The sequence below is a fragment of the Carcharhinus amblyrhynchos genome, chromosome 16 (genome assembly GCF_965287045.1).
Source record: "Carcharhinus amblyrhynchos chromosome 16, sCarAmb.v2.hapA, whole genome shotgun sequence".
NCBI lineage: Eukaryota > Metazoa > Chordata > Chondrichthyes > Carcharhiniformes > Carcharhinidae > Carcharhinus > Carcharhinus amblyrhynchos.
In genome coordinates, this window is record NC_137339.1 from 5,268,753 (window position 1) to 5,292,048 (window position 23,296).

The window sequence follows — 23,296 nt, forward strand, 5'->3', positions numbered from 1 at the left end:
TGCTGCTGAAGGAACATTGGTGAGTTCCAGCAGTGCGCCTTGTAGATGATGCATATTGCTGCCAGAGTTCATCGATAGTGGAGGGATTGAATGTTGTGGAACGGATAGCAATCAAGTCTTGGATGGTGTCGAGATTTTTGAGTGTTGTTGGAGCTGCACTCATCCAGAAAAGGAAACAGTATTCCATCACACTCAATGAAGGTACAGAACACCATGCCGAGAGCAACAAAAGGCTAAAAATTTGGCAATTTGCATGCCAAACTCATAAGCATCAAGAAACAGACAGAGCTAAGCAATCCCACAACCAACAGATCAGGTCTGCAGTCCCACCACATCCAGCTGTGAATGGTGGTGGACAATTGAACAGCTCCCTGGAGGAGGAGACTTCACCTCAATAAAGGAGGAGCCCAGCACATCTGAGCAAATGATAAATGCATTTGTAACAAATTTTATCCTAAAAGTGCTGAGTGGATGATCCATCTCAGCCTCCTCCGGAAATCCCCAACATCAGAGATGTCAGTCTTCAGCCAAATTGATTCACTCCACGTGATAATAAGAAATAGTTGAAGGCACCGGAGACTGAAAAGGCTAAGGACCCTGACAATTTTCCAGGAACAATCCTGAAAACTTGTGCTCCAGAACTTGCTGGACCCCTAGCTAAGCTTTTCCAGCACAGTTACAATACTGGCACCTACCTGACAATGTGGAAAATTGCTCAGATATGTCCTGTACTCAAGAATCAGGTCAAATCCAACCCAGCCAATTATGAGGTTACAGATTGTGATGGAGTACAGTTCTGCTGCTGCTGATCACCCACAGCGTCTCATGAACGCTCAGTCTTGAGTTGCTAGAATGTTCAAAGTTTACCCCATTTAGCCCACTCTCTTCCAATCCTAACCTTCTAAAATGCAGCCCAGAGTGTATAACATTCCTTCAGAAATACACAATAATCAGAAGAGAAAAATGCAAAAAAATCATTGAAATACTGCAATTGCCCTGACTGCCCAACACTCCCAATTCAGATTTCAATCCTTACCTTTTTTTCTAATCATTCAGTCTTGTCCATTCCACTTTTAAGGTGATTCTCTTGCCTCCTTTCTAAACTTCATGTTAGCAGTTATTGCTCATTTTGTTCCTGTTATCACTCTCCCTTTCCCCTCACTCAATCAATTTGCGCTGCCTCTTTTCTTTGCTCACTATAAAAATCACTTCCAACATTATCCCTTCACGTACCCATCTCCTCTGTAAGATCCTCCTTAAAATGACACTTCCTGCTGGGTATCTATTCTTGTCTGTTATGCTTTGTTTGACACTGAAGTACAATTTGTTGTGTTGTTATTTTACCCTACCCTTTTCATATCTATTTTACAATTATCTGATTTCAAGCATCTACATTGTTCCTTAATTTCATTTACTATTATCAAAATCTGATTCTAATTGGTTCTCACGCATAAGCAGCAAGAACAGAATATGTGCATCAAATAGTTTTACATTTAAATTAAAATCTTGTTCATCAACTTGTTTAGAAGATAAAAGAAAGAGTTTGTACTGAACAGGAATTTGTTACTATAGAAATGATTCAAAAAAACATAAATGGTTGTTGCTCTAATCAGAGTTGTATGAAAAATCATAAAAGTCAGAGAAAACTGTTCCAACGTTTATCTTTGTTACAAAAATGTGTGAAATTTTAAAAAAACTCTTCCTATGAAAGGAAGATCAGAAATGCAGTCTAGCAAAGCCAAATATAAAGTATCATATATTATAGAATGAAGAAACCAGTGGTCAGTTGATAACACTTAGATAAAACTTAAAAGCTTGGGCCATCTAGACATCCAAAATTATTCTTCAAGCTCACATAACTACTATCTTTGCTTGTTTTGACGTGTTAAACTTAACTGGATTTTTCTGTCATTTCTTCTTTGAACCAGAAAATTATTGCTAAAAGGAAAGAAAAACACCACCATTTTCCATTATTATAATTTTGTGAACCTGAGATGGGCTGGCTTTTGCACAAATCCACCACCATTGTTAAACAAGAATACTTCTGTTTTACAACAAAATGAAGTGGGACCAGTCTTAAACAGTTGAAAGATGTGCGGGTCAGGTGGATTGGCCGTGCTAAATTGTCCCTTAATGTCCAAAGATGTGTTGGTTAGATGGATTAGCCAAGATAATGTGCAGGGTTATGGGAATAGGGCTTGGATTGGTGCTCTGTCAGAGTCAGTACAGACTGGATGGGCCAAACGGCCTCTTTTTGCACTGTAGAATGTTATATATGTTTGTTGGGGGAGTGGGTGTGTACTGCGCCATTAAGGATGTGGGTCATGTGATTCTTGAGGTGGATCCTCCCAAGGTGGAACCTGGTTAAGCCGACTAAGTCCTGACTGTAGGACAGCGGACACCTATAATGAAATATTCCCTAGTGTTTAAGAAGCCTACTTCGTGGTTCTTCTGCACCTTACCTTGATAAATTTTGTGAAAAATCATTGTTATAGTTGGTTCCTGCACGACCTTAGTGAAATGCCATTTAACACTTAAAAATGCTTCTTCATATGGAAAGATGCTTTTTTTAAAATTCGTTTTGCGAGATGTGGGCACTGCTGTCTAGGCCAGCATTTACTGCCCATTCCTAGCTGCCCTTCAGAAGATGGTGGTGAACTGCCTTCTTCAATTCACTGTAGTTCCTGAACTGTTAGGGGAGAATTCCAGGGTTTGACCCAGCGATAATGAAGGAAAAGCAATATATTTCCAAGTGGTGAGTGACTCAGAATGGAACCTCGAAATGGTGGTGTTCCCAGGTATCTAAGAACATAAGAAATAGGAGCAGGAGTAGGCCATCTAGCCCTTCGAGCCTGCCCTGCCATTCAACAAGATCATGGCTGATCTGAAGTGGCTCAGCTCCACTTTCCAGCTTTCTCCCCATAACCCTTAATCCCTTTGCCTACCAAAAACCTATCTATCCGCGTCTTAAATATATTTAGCGAGGAAGCCTCAACCACTTCAACGGGCAGAGAATTCCAGAGATTCACCATCCTTTGAGTGAAGAAGTTCCTCCTCAACTCCGTTCTAAACTGCCCCCCCCTTATCTTGAGGCTGTGCCCTCTAGTCCTGCTATCCTTTCTGAGCGGGAAGAACCTCTCCACCTCTACCCTATCCATCCATTTCATCATCTTATACATCTCAATGAGATCTCCCCTCATCCTTCTAAACTCTAACGAGTACAAGCCCAGTTTATTCAGCCTCTCCTCATAGCTCAACCCCCTTAATTCTGGTATCAGCCTAGTGAACCTCCTCTGCACTCCCTCCAAGGCCAAAATATCCTTGCGCAGGCGCGGTGACCAAAACTGCACACAGTACTCCAGCTGCGGCCTCACCAGTACCCTGTACAGTTGCAGCAAGACCTTCCTACTTTTATATTCAATCCCCCTCGCTATGAAGGCCAGGTTCCCATTTGCCTTCCTGACCACTTGCTGCACCTGTAGGCTGGGTTTTTGCGACTCATGCACAAGGACCCCCAGGTCCCTCTGCACCGTAGCATGCTGCAGCTTTTTGCCCTGTAAGTAGTAGTCCTTCCTACCATTATTCCTACCAAAGTGGATAACCTCACACTTGCCAACATTGTATTCCATCTGCCAGGTCCTCGCCCACTCGCTCAGCCTATCTATCAGCCGATCCCTCTGCAGACTTTCCACACCCTCCGCACAATTTGCCGTTCCACCAATCTTTGTGTCATCAGCAATTTTCAACACCTTACACTCGGTTCCCTCCTCCAGATCATCTATATAAATGGTAAATAGCTGAGGCCCCAGCACCGATCCCTGTGGCACTCCACTAGTCACCAACCGCCAATCCGAATAGCACCCATTGACACCCACTCTCTGCCTCCTATTTGACAGCCAATCCCCTATCCACGCTAACACCCTACCCCCAACTCCATGCCCCCTAACCTTTTGTAACAACCTTTTGTGTGGCACCTTATCAAACGCCTTCTGAAAATCGAGAAACACCACATCCACCGGTTCCCTTCTATCCACCGCACTGGACACATCCTCATAGAATTCCTATAAATTCGTCAGACACGACTTCCCCTTAACGAAACCGTGCTGCGTCTGCTCTATCAAACAATTCTCCTCAAGATGCCTCGCTATTTTCTCCTTGATGACGGATTCAAGCATTTTTCCTACAACAGACATTAAACTAACCGGCCTATCTGCTGCTCTTTCCTTCTCGATCGTAGTAGACGTAGGTTTGGATGGCGCTGTCTAAGAAAACTTGGTGAGTTCCTGCAGTGTGTCTTGTAGATGGTACACACACTGCCACTGTTCATTGGTGATGGAGGAACTGATGTTTGTGGAAGGGATATCAATAAAGTGGGTTGCCTTGTCTTGGTAGTATAAAGCTTCTTGTTGGAGCTGCAGTCATCTAGGCAAATGGAGAGTATTCCATTACATTCCTGACTTGTGCCTTATAGACGTGGACAGGCTTTGTGTGGAGGTGTCAGGAGGTATTGTTACTCGCTGCAGGATTACTAGCTTTTGACCTGCTCTGGTAGCTACAGTAGTTATATGGCTGGTCCAGTTTAGCTTCTGGTCAATGGTAACCCCCAGGATGTTGATAGTGGAGATTCAGTGATAGTAATGCCATTGAATGACAAGGACCGGTGGTTAGATCTCTTTTGCTGGAAATACCATTGCCTGGTACTTGTGGAGCATGAATTTATTTGCCACTTGTCAGCCTGGATATTGTCCAGGTCTTGCTCCATTTGCGCATGAACAGCTTCAGCATCTAAGGAGTTGCAAATGGTGCTGAACATTGTGAACATCCCTACTTTTGACCTTATGATAGAAGGAAGGTTAAAAGAGGGGAAGCAGCTGAAGATGGCTGACCTAGGACACTGCCCTGAGTAACTTCTATAGTGATGTCCTGGAGCTGAGATGATTGACCTCCAATCATCACAACCATTTTCCTCTGTAGCAGGCATGACTCCAACCAGTGAAGGGTTTCGCCCTGATTCCCATTGACTTCAGTTTTGCAAAAGCCCCTTGGTGCCATATTCACTCAAATGCTGCCCTAATGTCAAGGGCAGTAATTCACTCCACCTCTGGCATTCAGCTCTTTTGACCATTTTTGAACCAAGGTTATAATGAAGTTAGGAGCTGAGTGACTCTGGCGTAGCCCAAACTGAGTATCCATGAGTAGGTTATTGCTGAGTATCACTTGATAGCACTGTTGTAACCTTTTCCATCACTTTGCTGATGATCAAGAGCAGACTGATGGGGCAGTGTTCGGCCAGACTGCATTTGTCCTGGTTCTTGTGTATAGGACATGCTTGGGCAATTTTCCACACCGATGCCGGTGTTGTAGCTGTACTAGAACAGCTTGGCTAGGGGCACAGCAAGTTCTGGAGCACAGGTCTTTGGGACTATTGCTGGAATATTGCAGTATCCAGTGCCTTCAATTGTTTCTTAATATCATGTGAAATGAATTGATTTGGCTGAAGAACGACATCTGTGATGCTAGGGACCTTTGGAGGAAGCCGAGATGAATCATCCACTTAATAATCTTAATCGAGAAGTGCTGCGAATGCTTCAGCCTTATCTTTTGCACAGATGTGCTGGTCTCCTCCTTCACTGAGGATGAGGATATTTGTGGAGACTCCTCCTCCAGTGAGTTGTTTAATTATTCATTACCATTCATAACTAGATATGGCAGGGCTTCAAAGAATAGAACTGCTCCGTTGGCTATGGAATTTCTTAGTTCTGTCTATCACTTGTTGATTATGGTGTTTGCCATGCAAGTAGTCCTATGTTGCAGCTTCACCAGGTTGACAGCTCAATTATAGGTATGCCTGGTGTTGCTCCTGGCATGCCCTCCTGCACTCCTCACTGAACTTGTGATGATCCCCTTGGTGCTAATGGTAGAGTCGGGGATATGCCAAGTCTGGAGGTTACAGATTGTGGCTGGAAAAAATGTTGCTGTCGCTAATGGCCCACAGTACCTCATGAATGACCAGTCTTTAGTTGCTAGATCTGTTTGAAGTCTATCCTGTTTAGCACGGTGGTAGTGCTACACAAGACGATGGAGGGTATCCTCAGTGCGAAGACAGGACCTCTTCCCCACAAGAATTGCGCAATGGTGATTGCTATCGAAACTGTCATAAACAGATGCATCTGTGGCAGGCAGATTGGTGAGGACGAGGTCACGTATGTTTTTCCCTCTTGGTGGTTCCCTCAGTACCTGCCACAGTCCCAGTCTCGCAGCTATGTCTGGCCAGCTCAATCTGTGGTGGTATTCCCGAGCCACTCTTGGTGATAGACACTGAAGTCCCTCACGCAGAGAGCATTCTGAGACTTTGCAACCCTCAATGCTTCCTCCGAGTGATATTCAATATGGAGGAGCACTGATTCATCAGCTGAGGAGGGATGGTTTATGGTAATCAGCAGATGGTTTCCTTGTCCATGTCAGACCTGATGCCATGAGGCTTCATGGAGTCCAGAGTCTATGTTTAGCATACCCAGGGAAACTCCCTCCCAACTGTATGCCACTGTGCTGCTGTCACCTCTGCAGGGTCTATCCTGCTGATAAGGCAGAGCATAACCAGGAATGGTGATAGTGATGTCTGGGATATTAATTGTAAGGTATGATTCCGCGAGTATGACTATGTCAGGCTGTTGCTTGGCTAGTCTGAAATGGCTTAGCGAGCCACTCCGTTAAGAGCAATTAGGAATGGACAACAAATAGTGACCTTGCTAGTGATAGACACCAAAGAAATTAAAGAATAATAAAAATGTTGCAGCTTCAGATTGAGCTGTTGCAACATACATGATATTTTCTACAGGACTGTGAGTTCACTATTCATGTTTTACTGTCTCTTTTTAAAGCATCTTTTACATGTCATTTAAAAACACAAATGTTTTAAAATGAGTTTCAGTGAATTCCAAACACTGCCCTTGTCAGTTAGGACGGTATTATTCTGTTCACTGATCTGAAGCAGAACAACAATGCAGAATACAATAGAAAAGATAAATCCTACTTGCATTTGTGCTCACAGTAGTGCAGCTCCATTACTATCAAGATTGATAAGCTTGAATAAATGAACGTAAACTTGACTGTCAGGGTGCTAAGTAATTTGACTCTGCGAGTTGGGAATGTAAGTAAAAACCTGCCACCAGTTTACACCACCTGTTTCTCTGCAGAATTTATATCCTATGGAAATGTATTCAACAGTATGGCTGAGATTCTAAAGAACATAAAAATTTATAGTACAGAAGGTGGTTACTTGCCTTCCTGAATCCTCAAAAATGCTCTGTTTCTCTAATTTTGGTCTCATGTGGACAGGACAAACAAAGCAAGGAACTACATGATGGACAACAGGTCCCTGGGAAGTACCAGAAATCAGAGAGATCTTTCTGTGCATGTACACCAGTTCCTTAGGGTAGTAGGGCAGATGGATAAGTGGTTAAGAAGGAATATTGTATGCTTTCCTTTGTAAGTTAAGGCATAGTGTTTAAGAGTAGGGGGGTTATGTTGGAACTATATAAAGCATTGGTAAGGCCACAGCTAGAGTACTGTGTGCAGTTCTGGAATCCACATTCCACAGGAGGGATGTGACAGCACTGGAAAGGGTGCAGAGGATGCTGCCTGGGCTGGAGAGTTTTACTTACGAAGAGAGATTGGATAGGCTGGCATTGTTTTCCCTGGAGCAAAGGAGACTGAGGGAGGACATGATAGAGATGTATAAAATTATGAGGGGCATAGATAGAGTAGACAGGATCAAACCTTTCCCCTTGGTGGAGGGATCAAGACCAGGGAGCATAGATTTAAGGTAAGGGGGAAGAGGTTTAGAGGGGATGTGAGGAATAACTTTTTCCACCCAAAGGGTGATGGGAGTCTGGAACTCGCTGCCTGAAAGGGTGGCAGAGACAGAGACCCTCATAACATTTAAGAAGAATTTAGATGTGCATTTGCAATGCCAAGGCATACAAGGTCAAGTGCTGGAAAATTGAATTGAAATAGTTGGGTGATTGGTCTTTGGGCCAAAGGGTTTTTTTTTCTGCTGTGCTGTAGACCTCTATAATTCAATATGCATCTCCACTCCCAACAACCTGCCATTGTCAAACCATACATTTAGCCACTACAGAAAAGCAAAATGCTAAAAATCTGAATTGAAAACAAAAAATGCTGGAAATACTCAGCAGGTCAGGAATTTGTGGAGAGAAACACTGCTAATGACCTGAATTTTCATGCCTCTGACTGCATCAAAACGGAGGCATGCAGGCTTTAAAAATGGTAAGCAGTACCTGATTCCAGGATTCTCACCCTCATTCCTGTTTCCTGCATTTTTTTTCCTGCATGGGCAAAGGATACAAGTAGTGAGCCCACATATAGCATTACTGACCTTGCCAGCTCCATTCCAAGGGTGAATATTTCAAACCTCTTACAAATCTGATGGCGTTTGACTGACTCTTGCAGAAGACATGATTTATGGTTACTCATGGGAGTTGTTAACTATGGAGGAATCTTGTCTAGAGCTGGAACCAAAAAACAATCAGGTATTCAGCCTTCGCACTGGGAAAAAAAACTTCTCATGTCAACCAAACGCCACTAATGAAAGTTCCATTGAAGAAACCTTTGTTCCTGTCCAAGAGAAAAATGGGCATTGAAAATCCACTACATAGAAAGATCAGGTTGAAACAAGATATTAGAACTCTTAATCAAACAAAGCTAGAAATTCTCTTTGTAGACAAGCATTCATAATGAGGCCATCAGACAAAACAGATGCTTGGGCATCTGTTCACTCTGCTTCTGTTAACACAGTTCTCATTTGGCTTCATTATGAATGTTTAGCTGAACTTCTTGCATGAACTCATGCATTCTGCCCATTTGGAGGGGGGAGCGAATTATTTACCTTGAAGGCGACAGCTAGCTTTGTTTGATTAATGGCTTTATTACATGTAATTTCCTTTCTTATACATGGTTTATCAATGCATGTGCCTTTTTTGGGCAGGATTAAAGGTTTATTCAGTGGGACTTTCACTACCTGTGTTTGACTGACAGTTTTATGAAAATGTAAGTGGGGGAAGTGTTTTTCAAAAGAATTTTTGGTTTTGTTTATATAACACGACTATTTCAAGACCTTCTAGAGTTACTATGTGGCTGATTGCTTATGTACCTTGTGCATATTGAGTGAGGGAGCTTGGAAGGGACATGGAGACATTCTGAGAATGGTGAAAGGGGTATGAAACAGCAATGGAGATATGCAGGAGCATGGAGTGGGATGAAGGGGTGTGAGCCTAGAGATCCTAACTATCATGAATACAGTTGGGCCGATGATCCAGTAAAAAATACAACTATTCTTTTCTGCCAACCTTGCCATCCTTTTGCCTCCGTTGCCATCTCAGCTCTGTCTCCAGAGGCAGCAGGCCCATTTCCAGCCCATGCCCACCTTCTCAACATAAAAGTAAGACAAAGACTGAATCACAGATTTGGGAAAATTCAGGACTCTGAATATCTGTCCTGATGAAAATCTGACCCAGTCAATGACATTTCATCAGAACTGGGAAAAGTTAGAAATGTTTTAAGCAAGTAAAAGAAAGGTAGGTGGGAAAAAAAGCTAAAGGAAAGGTCTGGGATAGGGTGGCCAGCAGCAGAGAGTAAATGACAAATGGGTTGGTGCTGCAAGGCCAAAGGGAGTGGTAATGCATTGTACAGATACAATAGATAGATCTGGAGGAGATGTGAATAGCAGAATAAACATCAGCTATATGAAAGAAAAACAAGATTAAAACGGGCAGCACGGTGACACACTCCCACACTCCGAAGGTCATAGAATCTCTACCGTGCAGAAGGAGGCTATTCAGCCTAACAAGTCTGCACCGGCCACAATCCCCTCCAGGCCCAATTCCCGTAACCCCTCATATTTTTCCTGCTAATCCCCCTGACAATACGGTTAATTTAGCATGGCCAATCAATGTAACCCACACATCTTTGGACTGTGGGAGGAAACTGGAGCACCTGGAGGAAACCGACTCAGACATTAGGGAACATGCAAACTCCATACAGACAATCACCCGAGGCCAGGATTGAACCCAGATACCTGGCGCTGTGAGGCAGTAGTGCTAACCACTGTGCCACCATGCCGCCTGATTCTCTTCAACACACTAGTTATATAACAGCCACATTTCCAGTTTTTGCTTTAGATTTAGAGCTGCTGTATTCATTAATCTCTTTGTTAACAGGATATTTCATTACAAACAAGTCTACCATAGATGTATGTGCTTCAGACGGTGAATACTCCAGGTCCACTCTGTAGCTCCATTAAATACCATGAAACAAAAGGAGCAATGTATATAATGCAAGGCATCAACCTTGGCGTAATGCTTGCATCCTAAGGCTGGATTTTTTGGTGGGCACTGGGACAGTGACATATGTGGGGACTTGAGCCTGCCCATGTTGTCAGTCCACCCACTGACACCATCATTTGGCAGGTTCCCAAGGCTTCATTCCAATCAAAGGGCCCACAGCAATGTTGGGCTGGCAGTCCCAGAGGGTAGGTTGGACACTGCTATGGCAAGCGAGTGTGATGGCATTTAAACATGGCTACTGCAAGGAAGTGATCAATTAAAGAGGTCCAATGCTGGTTGGCTATCAGATTGGAGAACCAACAGATTGAACAAACAGGCTGTGACCTTTCACCCCACAGCCTCTGGTTCCCTGGTTTGCTGCAGGGAGGCAGCTGCGATTGAACTGGCAGCCTCTGCAAGCTCTGATGTCGAGTAAGTAGTCTCACAACACCAGGTTAAAGCCTAACAGGTTTATTTGGCAGCACAAGCTTTCGGAGCATTGCTCCTTCATCTCGTGAGTGCAGGATTTGTTTCACAAACAGGACACAAACAGACGCAAACTCAATTAAAAGATAATGGTTGGAATGCGAGTCTTAACAGGTAATCAAGTCTTTACAGGTGCAGACAATGTGAGTGGAGAGAGGGTTGAGCACAGGTTAAAGAGGTGTGAGATTTTGCAAGCCCAGGCAAGTTGTGGGGGTTACAGATTGTGTAACATGAACCCAAGATCCCAGTTGAGGCAGTCCTCATGTATGCGGAACTTGGCTATCAGTTTCTGCTCAGCGATTCTACGTTGTCATGTGTCGTAAAGGCTGCCTTAGAACATAGAGCATAACAGCGCCCTTGATGTTGCACCGACCAGTGGAACCAATCTAATGACCCTCTAACCTAAACTATTCCAGTGTTATCCATATGTCTAACCATTGACCATTTGAATGCCCTTAAAGTTGGCGAGTCCACTACTGCTGCAGGCAGGCCATTCCACATCCTTACCACCCTCTGAGTAAAGAACCTACCTCTGATATCTGTCCTATATTTATCACCCCTCAATTTAAAGCTACGCCCCCTCGTGTTAGCCATCACCATCCGAGGAAAAAGGCTCTCACTATCTACCCTATCTAATCCTCTGATCATCTTGTATGCCTCAATTAAGTCGCCTCTTAACCTTCTTCTCTCTAATGAAAACAACCTCAAGTTCCTCAGCCTTTCCTCATAAGACCTTCCCGCCATCCCAGGCAACATCCTGGTAAATCTCCTCTGTACCCTTTCCAATGCTTCCACATCTTTCCTATAATGTGGCGACCAGAACTGTACGCAATACTCCAAGTGCAGCGGCACCAGAGTTTTGTACAGCTGCAACATGAACTCATGGCTCTGAAACTCAATCCTTCTACCAATAAAAGCTAACACACCGTACGCCTTCTTAACAACCCTATCCACCTGGGTGCCAACTTTCAGAGATCTATGAACATGGACACCGAGATCTTTCTGCTCATCCACACTACCAAGGCTCTTACTATTAGCCCAATACTCTGCAATCCTGTTACTCCTTCCAAAGTGAATCACCTCACATTTTTCCGCATTAAACTCCATTTGCCACCTCTCAGCCCAGCTCTGCAGCTTATCTATGTCCCTCTGCAAACTGCAACATCCATCCACACTGTCCACAACTCCTCCAACTTTAGTGTCATCCGCAAATTTACTAACCCATCCTTCTACACCCTCATCTAGGTCATTTATAAAAATGACAAAACAGCAGTGGCCCCAAAACAGATCCCTGCGGTACACCACTAGTAACTGAACTCCAGGTTGAACATTTGCCATCAACTACCACCCTCTGTCTTCTTTCAGCTAGCCAATTCCTGATCCAAACTGCTAAATCACCCTCAATCCCATGCATCCGTATTTTCTGCAGTAGCTTACCATGGGGAAACTTATCAAACGCTTTATTGAAATAAAGTGTTGGAGAACGCTTACCCCAAAATCAGAGGCTGAATGCCCTTGACTGCTGAAATGTTCCCTGACAGGAAGGGAACACTCCTGCCTGGAGGTTGTCAAGCGGTGTCCATTCATCTGTTGTCATAGCGTCTGCATGGTCTCACCAATGTGCCATGCCTCGGGACATCCTTTCCTGCAGCTTATCGGGTAGACAATGCACCGTGTACCTGGTGGATGGTGTTCTCATGTGAGAATGTGAGAACATCATCCAGCAGGTACATGATACATACTCTTGTGACTCCAGCCAACACTGACTACCTGATACTACTATGCCTACCCCAGTCCAATGCCGGCAACTCCACATCATAGTTCTGACGTCAACAAATTACCAGCGTCAGACCAAAATGGTGCCTAAATATGGCCTTGTTTGGATGAAATGGTTGCCTGGTTCCCAGTCTGCCCAGGTAAATTCCTTAGAGGCAGAAATGTGGCAGGGAGCTATCCCAAAACAGCTCTCAAATTTTCCCAAGGACAGAATTCTCCAGCTGCGCTAATCTAAAAGCCGGAAATTCCCAACCGCCCATCAATGGCATTTCACATTCACTGCAACCCGCCCACTAAAATTCCTGGGGCAATTCCGGCCCCAGTCTCCACAGGGCCATGAAAATTCAGCCTAGTCTCTGAGTCAGAGGTACAGTTCAAGGTCAGACCAAAGATTTTAGCATATGTTTTAAGTTGGCATTTCAGTACAGAGGAAGTGCCGCATAGTTACAGGTGCTATCTTTCAGCTCAGATGTTGAACTGAGGCTTATTCTGCCTAGGGTGGCTGCAAAGGTTCCCATGGAACTCTCCGAAGAAGAGAGTTAGATTTACTGCTTTATTCATTAATCTGTCTGTAAACAGATTACAAATTGTGTGTGATAAGTGTGCTGATTAGTATCTATCACTTATCCACCTAAAAAAAATTTGATCATTCTGCAGCCAAATTGACCACTGCATTACCTACATTACAATTGTAGCTTCACTTCAAAAGTGCTTCACTGCCTCCAAAATAGCTTCAGATAGATTGAAAAGATTGAGTATGTGGACGTTAAGAAAGAGGATGTGTTGGAACTTTTAAATTCTATCAAAATAGATATGTCGCCGGGACCAGATGGGATGTACCCCAGGTTACTGTGGGAGGTGAGGAAAGAGATTGCAGAGCCCCTGGAGATGATCTTTGCGTCATCGATGGAGACGGGAGAGGTTCCGGAGGATTGGAGGATTGTGGATGTTGTTCCTATTTTCAAGAAAGGGAACAGGGATAGCCCGGGAAATTACCGACTGGTGAGTCTGACCTCAGTGGTTGGTAAGTTGATGGACAGGATACTGAGGGACAGGATTTATGAACATTTAGAGAAGTTTAGTATGATCAGAAATAGTCAGCATGGCTTTGTCAAGGGCAGGTCGTGACTTACGAGCCTAGTTGAGTTCTTTGAAAATGTGACTGAACACATTGATGAAGGAAGAGCGGTGGATGTGGTTTACATGAACTTCAGCAAGGTGTTTGATAAAGTCCCCCATGCAAGACTTCTTGAAAAGGTGAGAGGGCATGGGATCCAAGGGGCTGTTGCCTTGTGGATCCAGAACTGGCTTGCCTGCAGGAGGCAGAGAGTGGTGTGTTGTCAGACTTTTTACTGGTGGTAGGTCACCAGTGGAGTGCCCCAGGGATCTGTTCTAGGACCCTTGCAGTTTGTCTTTTTCATAAGTGACCTGGATGAGGAAATGGATGGATGGGTTAGTAAGTTTGCCGACGACACGAAGGTTGGTGGTGGTGTGTATAGTCTGGAGAGGTGTCAGAAGTTGCAGCGAGACATAGATTGGATGCAAGACTGGGCGGCGAAGTGGCAGATGGACTTCAACGTGGATAAATGTATAGTGGTCCATTTTGGCAGGTCCAATGGGATGAAGGAGTACAATATCAAGGATAGGACTCTTAGCAGTGTTGAGGAGCAGAAGGACCTTGGGGTCCGGGTCCATAGGACTCTTAATCGGCCTCGCAGGTGGAGGATGTGGTCAAGAAGGTGTATGGTGTGCTAGCATTCATTAATCGAGGGATTGAGTTTAGAAGTCGGGAGGTAATGCTGCAACTTTATAAAACCATTGTCAGACCCCACTTGGAGTACTGTGTGCAGTTCTGGTTGCCTCACTACAAGAAGGATGTGGAAGCTATTGAGAGGGTGCAAAGCAGATTTACAAGGATGTTGCCTGGATTGGGAGGCATGCCTTATGAAGATAGGCTGAGGGAGCTAGGTCTCTTCTCCCTGGAGAGACGAAGATTGAGAGGCAACCTGATAGAGGTTTAAAAAATGTTGAGAGGTATAGATAGGATGGATTCTCGGAGGCTATTTCCCAGGGCTGAAATGGTCACTACGAGAGGACACGGGTTTAAGGTGCTGGGGAGCAGGTACAGAGGAGATGTCAGGGGTAAGTTTTTCACTCAGAGGGTGGTGAGTGAGTGGAATTGGCTGCCGTTGGTGGTGGTAGAGGCAAACTTGCTGGGGTCTTTTAAGAGAGTTCTGGATGAGTACATGGGACTTAATGGGATTGAGAGCTATAGATAGGCTTGGTAGGTATGGATATGATCGGCGCAACTTGTGGGCCCAAGGGCTTGTTTGTGCTGTAGTGTTCTATGTTCTATATCTCGAGGTTGTGAAAGATGCCAAGAAATACAACTTCCCTCTTTCTTAACGTGTGCAACATTTAAATGACAAAATTGAAAATCTGTTACAGCTCTACGCTTGCTAGTGCAAGATGACAAGACTGTTCCAGTGGCAAAACAGCATTAGCCTACCAGCTCAATAATAATTGATTACACAAAGCAACTTCCCATTCCCTATTTGCTTGGTCAGCCTGCTGTATGTCAGGTATCATTTAGAATGCTATTAGTTCTTAAACACATCCTGGAACATATTTCACAACATTGCCGTTTATTTTAGAGGCTGTTAATAGTTATACATACCAGCAACTGTAACATTAATATGATAGATTTAAGTAAAAACTACACTGCTGATTGCAAAGAAGTATAGAATTGGCCATTTAAAATTGTTACAACCCCCATGGGGAAACTGTAAACTGAAATAACCAAATTTACTAAATGGCCCCCAAAGAAATTATCAACAAGATTTCACTTAATACTTCAAATTAAAAGATAAATTTCACTTTAAATAGTTGATATAATAATGATATGCTTTACACAACCACAAGCTTTCACATTACTCACTGCACAAATGTGGCACTACGTTTCTACACAGTATGATGTTCTTTATTCATGCAGGGTAGGTCAGGAGTCACACCAACAACAACTTCCAATACCAATAACCTTCACAGATCAAGGCACACTTCTACAAACTCTCTGTCCCTCAGGTCATCACAGTCCTGATGATGTAGCTACCCATAGTTTCTTTTCGATTTATCAACAAATAATATCCAGGTTCACAGTTTGGTCACTGCTGGGGAAAATACTGAGCTCTGAGCTATTTATGCAACTTTTTATGTTTTACATCTTACAGTCAGTTCACACACAATCTCCAAGAGTTCCTGTCTCCTTTTCTGCCAAATAGAAAAACACCTTCCTGAGAGTGATTTGCTTCCTCTCCTCAAAAGAACTCAGTGCATTCCTTTCTGTCTCTATCTACTTTTCCTTTGAGTTTGCATCTGTGCTTTCACCCTTCAGCTCTTCAGCTTGTAGCTCTCCTTTGTGTATACCAGTCACAGGCATCTGGTCATAACTTCCTTCCTGTTCATGCTGCTTCCAGGAACAGTTGCCTCAAAATTAGTTTATCCTTTTATAATTGATGCAAACACTTAAAAGTCCTTTTCAAACAATTATGGATTCCACAGACATTTAAAAGAGATTACAAATTTTCCATACTGTGGTACTTCTGGTCAAAGGTGAGAATTAGAGAAGCTGAGAATAGCTGAGAATTAACATTGATGTCTAGGTGGGAGACATGATGAACAGGCAGCAAAAACATGAACGACATCGCACACCTATCCATCCAACTGATCGCACATTAGTCCAGTGATACCTGATGCACACTCCAATTGGTTCTATCTTAAAACGACAATCCTTTTATAAGGTTCTGTCCTGCACATTAAAAAGGAAGCTTAAAATTGAAAACTGGGGGACATGACCTCAACCATGTATACATGCCTGATATCATTTTTCACGGTTACATTATGTGTGGGATTCTCCGGTCTTGTCCAAGGCAGGCGAGCGAGAAAAGAAAATTAGGAAATGGAAAGAGAACTACATTCATTTTCAGCAGCACTGGAAAACGCCAGCCACGAGGATTTTGGCCTATGTGTCTGTGCTCAATTCTTGAGTGTAGGAGATCTTTGTCTCTTCTCTTCCTTCTCACTAGCATGCTTCAAGCTCTCTCACCAAGCCTTGTACTTTTCCAGTCGCTGGGGACTGTCCTCACTTGTGATGTTCTACATTGGTTTCTCTGCCTAACCGTCAGCTAGTGTGTCAATCTGGCCACCCATCAGGCTGGAGATAGAATAAAAACATGATAACAAAGTCTTGCTGTTAAATTCAGCAGAGTCTCCGTGTTCCCAGAACTCTCTTCCTCTCCCATCTCAGAAGAATGGTGTCATGTTCTCACCCTGCATATATCAAGAATTACGTTTCAGTGAGAAGTGATGAATCGATGGAAAAAGGTGGTGGTGGAAGCAAAGAATATTCAAACACTTCTCTACTTAGAGTGACATCTGAGGTAATATTATTATGCCTTTGATTACCGCAGCATCAATTAATTGCCTAAGAAAAATAACAAAGTGAACTTCAATTCATCTCTTTTAGTGTAATAAACACAATTAATTTATAGCATTGTAGTAATAAATAAAGGTGATCTTTCACAAAGTGCAAAACAGCTGTTAGAAATGTTGAACCTTCAACAAATCTTGGTCTCGGCTATTCAACCCTTCATAACTGCAAGCTATTTAAAAGTCTGTTTATGCATTGTGGAAAGGGAAAAGGATGGAGGGGGGTGGTGGGGAAAGAAAACTAAAGTACACAGCCTCCGGACAACCCAAAGTGCTTCACAGCCAGTGAAGTACTTTGAAGTCCAAGCTTTTTTTATTCGTTTGTGGAATGTGGATGTTGCAGGTGAGGCTAACATTCATCACCCATTCCTAATTATCCTTGAGAGTGTGGTGGTGAACTGCTTTCTTGAACTTAGCTGGAATGCAAGAAATGATAGCAGTCAATGTCTTCACAACAGGACCATGGTGTAATGCTGTCACCATTAGACTAGTAATCCAGAGATCCAGGGTAATGCTCTGGGCACTGAATTTGAATCCCACCACTGCCGAGGGTGGAATTTGACTTCAACTAATTAAAATTACAAATTAAAAGTCTAATGATAACCATGAAACCATTGTCAAATATCATAAAAACCCACCTTTAGGAAAACAAAATCTGCTGTCCTTGCCGGGTTTGGTCTATGTGTGACTCCAGATCCACAGCAATGTGGTTGATTCTTAAGTAGCCTAATAAGCCACTCAATTGTATCAAACACAAATAAGAGATTAATCCAGATGAGCCATCCAGCATCGACCTTGTCAACCTTTCAAAGTCCTCCTTACTAACATCCAGGGCTTATGCCAAGATTTGGAGAGCTGTCTTACAAACTAGTCAAGCAACAGCAACAATAGCCATACTTATGAAATCATATCTTACAAATAATGTCCTAGACATCATCATCATTCTCCACAGAGGTGTCAGCACAATGGTATAAAGTTGGGAGGGAGTTCTCAACATCAACCTCAGACCCCAAGAAGGCTCAGGTCAAATATGAACAAGAAAACCTCCTGCTGAGAACTGTCTACCCCACCCTCAGCTGTGAATCCGTACTGCTCCATGCTGAGCACCACCTGGAAGAAACACTGGGAGTGGCAAAGGAACAGAATGTACTCTCGGTGAAGGATACCAATGTCTATCACCAACAGTGACTAAGTAGCATCACTGCAGACCAGGATGGCTGGTAGTGAGGGAGTCAACAAAAGGAAAAACATAACTAATATGTGACCTCATTTTCACCTAACTGCCTGCCAAAGGTTCATCCTCCATGACAATATCAGTAGGAGAGATCACTGCACAGTCTTTGTGGAGACAAAGTCCTATTTTCACATTGACGATATACATCATGTTGTGTGACACTAACACCATGCTGAATGGGATGGATTTTAATAAGACCTAGCAACTCAAGCCTGGGCAATCTTGAGGTGCTGTAGGCCATCATTAGCAGCAGAATTGTACTCAACCACAACCTCGTGGTCTGGAAGATCATCCAGTCTAATTGGTTGTTGGAAGTCAATCATCACTGCTTCAGGGCTGTCATTGCAGGAGTTCCTCAGGGTAGTGTCCCCTAATTCAACAATCTTCAGCTGCTTCACCAGTTACCTCCTTCCATCATATGGTCAGAAGTGGGAATGTTCACTGATGATTGCATGATGTACAGCACCATTCGCGACTCCTGGGATACTGAAGCAGTTCATATCCAAATGCAGCAAAACCTAGATAATATACAAGCCTGGGCTGACAAGTAGCATGTAACATTTGTGCCATACAAGAGCCAGGCCATGACCACCTTCAACAAAAGAGAATCTAATTCTCACACATTGATGTTCAATGATGTTAACATCACTGAATCCCCTTCTATCAACATCCTAGGAGTTACTGTTGATCAGAAACTGATCTTGGCTTGCCATGTAAATACTGTGGCTATATGGACAGTTCAGATGCTATGAATCCTGTGGTGAGTAACTCATCTCCTGACTCCCTAAAGCCTGTCCACCATTTACAAAGCATAAGTCAGGAGTGACAGAATACTCTCCGGTTGCCTGGATGAGAGCAGCTCCAATAACATTCAAGAAGCTTGACACATCCAGGACAAAGTAATCTGCTGGATTGGCACTTCATCCACAAATATTTACTCTCTCCATCAAACAAATAATGGCAATAGTGTGTAAAACCTACAAGATACAGTGCAGAAATTCACGAAGGCTCCTTAGACAGTACCTTCCAAACCCACAACTGCTACTATCTAGAAAAACAAGGGCAATGGACACATGGGAACACCACTATCTGAAAGTTCCCCCCAAATCACATACCATTCTGTTTTGGAAATATATCACTGTTCCTTCACTATTACTGGGTCAAAATTCTGAAACCTCCTCCCTAACAACACTGGATGTCCCTACATACATAGATTACAGCGATTCAAAACAGTAGGTCAGTGCCACCTTCTCAAGAACATCTAGGGATAAGCAATAAATTCTTGCCCACATCTTATCAATTAATATGTTAAAAAAGGTCCCACAAGGCCAACGGGCAAACATTTTAGTGATATTTGCTGAGTGATATACTTTCTTCAGCATATCAGAAGCACTTACCACCTACTCTTGGGATAGTCTCATGGGATCTTTTATGCTCACCTTGGAGGGCAGGCAAGGCATCAATTTATGAGCTCCTCCAAAGAATGGCACAGATTGCCACAACAAGTTCCACCTACCATGCCTTTGCAGGTCTAGGCTACTTCCAGTCCTCTAATGCAGTAATGGGATAGAAGCGGGCATAGGGGTTAGGGGATGGCATGGGAGAGGTAGATGAAATAAGTATACTAATTTGACGACCAATATTTTGTGGATCTCTACTGCTTATAACCTATAATAATTTATCAAACAATAATTAATAGAAAATGATGGAGATTCATTGGCAACTGAAATATCAATATTAATGAACAGAATCTTTCCAATCTGAATGACTTAACATTCAAAAGTCACAGCACAATGTTATAATTGGTGGCATAACATAAAATTAAATAAACACCAAAGGACTCCTGCGCAGCCTGTCACCCAGCTGCAGATCCTACAGGGGGTTCAGTAACATAATGATTTTTACTGGATTAGTAATCCAGAGACCTGATCTAATAATGTGGACATAATGATGTCAAATACTACCATGGCAGCTGAGGAATTTAAATTTAATTTATTAATTAAAGGTGGAATAAAAAGCTAGTACGGTGACCATAAAACGAGCAGGCTATCATCAAACCCACCTGGTTCACTAAAGTCCTTGAGGAAAAGTAAATCTGCCAACCTGCCAATGGACCATACATATGTCCATTGACCTTGGGCGGGATTTTCCGGTTTTGGGGTGAGCGCAGCTGGAAAGTCCCATCCTTAGTCTTAACTCTCTCTGGGCAAGCAACCCACTTAATGATATCCAAGAAGGTAGCTTACCACCACCTTCTCAAGGGCAATTAGGAAAGAGTATTAATTTTTGAGCATGTTATCAATGTCCACATCCTGTGACTAAATCAGCAACAAAAAAGGCAGCAACTGGCCAAGTTAAATATCTACAATCTATTTATTTAGAAATTTCTTGTGGACCAGGAGGAGCAGGAGTTTTCCCCACATTCCCCTGAGAGTCCTCAAACTCCTTAGTCTCAGCCTATTTTCAACATGCCTTATCTCCTTCAAAGTCCTCCTATCATGCTGTCCTAAGGGTCCCCTCCTATGGCTTGCCCACTAGCTGGGCAGCCAATCAAACTGGGTATCTGCGATGAGCAGAACCGTTGCTTGCCAACAAACTGCACTATACCCTTCCCACACTCGAGTTAAAGGGCAGTTTCCACCTGAAAAACCTGTTATTTTTCAGATCCTGATGGACCTCCTATGTAATTCCACCATTTTGCTTTTATTTCAGATTTGCAACCTATGAATCTTCTCATTTTATCTCAGCATTAATAGAGGTGTTCCAGTAACAAACATTGAGGAGGAGTTCAATTCAAAGGCAATGAAATTTAGATTACAACCTTAAAGTTTTCAATTGTCCAAACTTATCTTTTAAATGCACACATACACACGTCTCTCTTAATTTAATATGGGACACATTTCAATTCTGAGTTCATTTCGTGCTATCAATGTTAACCGTTGGTTTGTAATGATGTCCATGTTACAAAATCAAATGCTGTGACACAATAAGGTCACTACGGAGTGAGAGGTTGCAATTTTCACACTCACATTTCTCTGTGTGGTGAACTGACAACCTCATTTGTTCTGCTGTGAAGACACAGCAAACAGAAGTCAAATACTTCCCTTTAACGAGCAAGGAAAACAGAAAAATCAGAAGAGTCACCACAGGGCGTTTTCATACACCTTTCTGTTGAATTGACAAAATCCTGCAAAGGCTTTGAGCTTGGGTTTATAAAGTGACCAAAAGAATAGCTACAGAAAGTCTGCTTTGCCAAAACTAAAAAATAAATAATCTGCATGACAGCTATCTGAGAAATTAAATAATCTATGCACTGTATTAGTTTGCCAGGTCTTCCAGATTTCCTTGATGTTCCCATTTTCACTACTCTGGTTTAACATCTGCCACTGACAGTTGCTGCAATTACATTTATTGGATAAAAAAAGTCACAACCATGAGTATGAAAGCTTTGCCTTGTTTATAAAAATACATTCATGATCACCATCTTCTTCCGACAGGGACAGTATTTTACTCACCACCCCATCCTATTCAGCATTGAATAATCCTGTGATTTTGAACACTGTCCCACCCTTTGCAGTTTAAAAACTTTAAAAGTCCTATTTTCAATACATGATTTTAAAGATTGTTCAACATCTCTACCCTATCTTTCAAAAAACTCATTGCAAAAGTGAATACAGTTGAAGTGGCCTGGCAAGACAAATGATTATTTATTGCTATGTATCACTATTTTATTATTGTGATGTTGAAAATCCAAATAACCCCACATATTTCACGCGTTCACAATCTGATGCTAAAATTTCACAAATACGTACTGCTAGTTGTTCATTTTTCACATTTATCCATGTAAGCTTTAGGGACTTGTTTGCTGTTAATGCAACGAACTTCCACAGAAGAAGGAAATTCTGGCCTCCCAACACCATATTATTAACAATGTTCACGGAACAGATGGAAGATTGCAGAGACAGGAAACGAACACCTAGATGCACGTAGATATAATGACAACTTGAGCACTGGTGTGGAGCAGAGGATTGGAGAAGGAAGGCACACATTTATTCCGCATAGGGAATATAATCTATGCATTAAGATTAAAGGGTGCTGTCAGAGCCAAATGTGTTCTTAGAGTTTGCCATCTTGACCATGTGAGGTGGGATGAAGAAAAGACAAAAGGGACAGAGAGAGGGTGGGAGGAATGACAGGTCAGAGGAAATAACTATACCTTACAGATTTAAATGTCAGGAAGAGAACTGTTTGAAGGGGGTGAGCAGTATTCACAGAGGTGAGTAGCACAGACTGTGTTCCGAGCCACAGTTTGTCACTCAACAAAATCTCAAATGCAAGAAAAAGAGAGACAGAGCAGAGTTGGAGAGTAAAAATGACAAGATTCCTGAGTGACACACAAGAGAATGAACAATGTCGGTGGACAGCAGCAGCAACCACATGGGTTTTTTTTATGAAGGGAGAGCTTTACCTCCTCGAGTGTAGTCACTGTGTTCCTGCAGTTTGCCATTATGGTGGTGAAAGAGGAGGTTGTCGGCGAGCTGTGGTCCTCCAGAGTTTCGCAGATAAATTCTTGCACAGAGATCACCTCCGGCATCTTTTTTTTTCAGTGTTGGTTTGTTACTCTTCCGAGAAATTCGAGAAGAAGATTGAGGAGGGGGTGGGTGGGAGTTCAGATCGGGAGAGACAGACAGAGAGAGAGAGACCCTGGGAAGGCAGGATCACTGACTGACATGCAACCTCCCTCCTCCTGCAGCCGCCCGCCCGCCTCTGCCAGCAGCGCTCCGCTTCGCAGGAAAGGAAATGCTTCGGGGAAGCAGCGCGCGCCCCGCTCTGGCGGCACCAACCGCCGCTGCTCGCGCTCCCAGGGCCCGCGCGCCGCGCGCTCCGCGCTGCTCGCGCTCCAGGGGCCCGCGCGCAGCGCGCTCCCAGCGGCACCAACCGCCGCTGCTCGCGCTCCCAGGGTCAGCGCGTT

General features: G+C 43.3%; 1 protein-coding gene across 4 annotated transcripts in view; it reads right to left on the reverse strand.

Annotated features, from left to right (window-relative positions):
- The window catches only part of LOC145353793 (arf-GAP with SH3 domain, ANK repeat and PH domain-containing protein 1-like), a 196,398-nt gene extending 173,401 nt beyond the window's left edge, over positions 1–22,997 (reverse strand). For all 4 annotated transcript variants that reach the window (XM_080204605.1, XM_080204606.1, XM_080204604.1 and 1 more), the window contains exon 1: positions 22,793–22,997. In XM_080204605.1, the coding sequence (XP_080060731.1) occupies positions 22,793–22,918 (126 nt within the window). In that variant the 5' untranslated portion in view covers positions 22,919–22,997. The remainder of the gene's footprint in view (positions 1–22,792) is intronic.
- Positions 22,998–23,296: the final 299 nt, after the last annotated feature.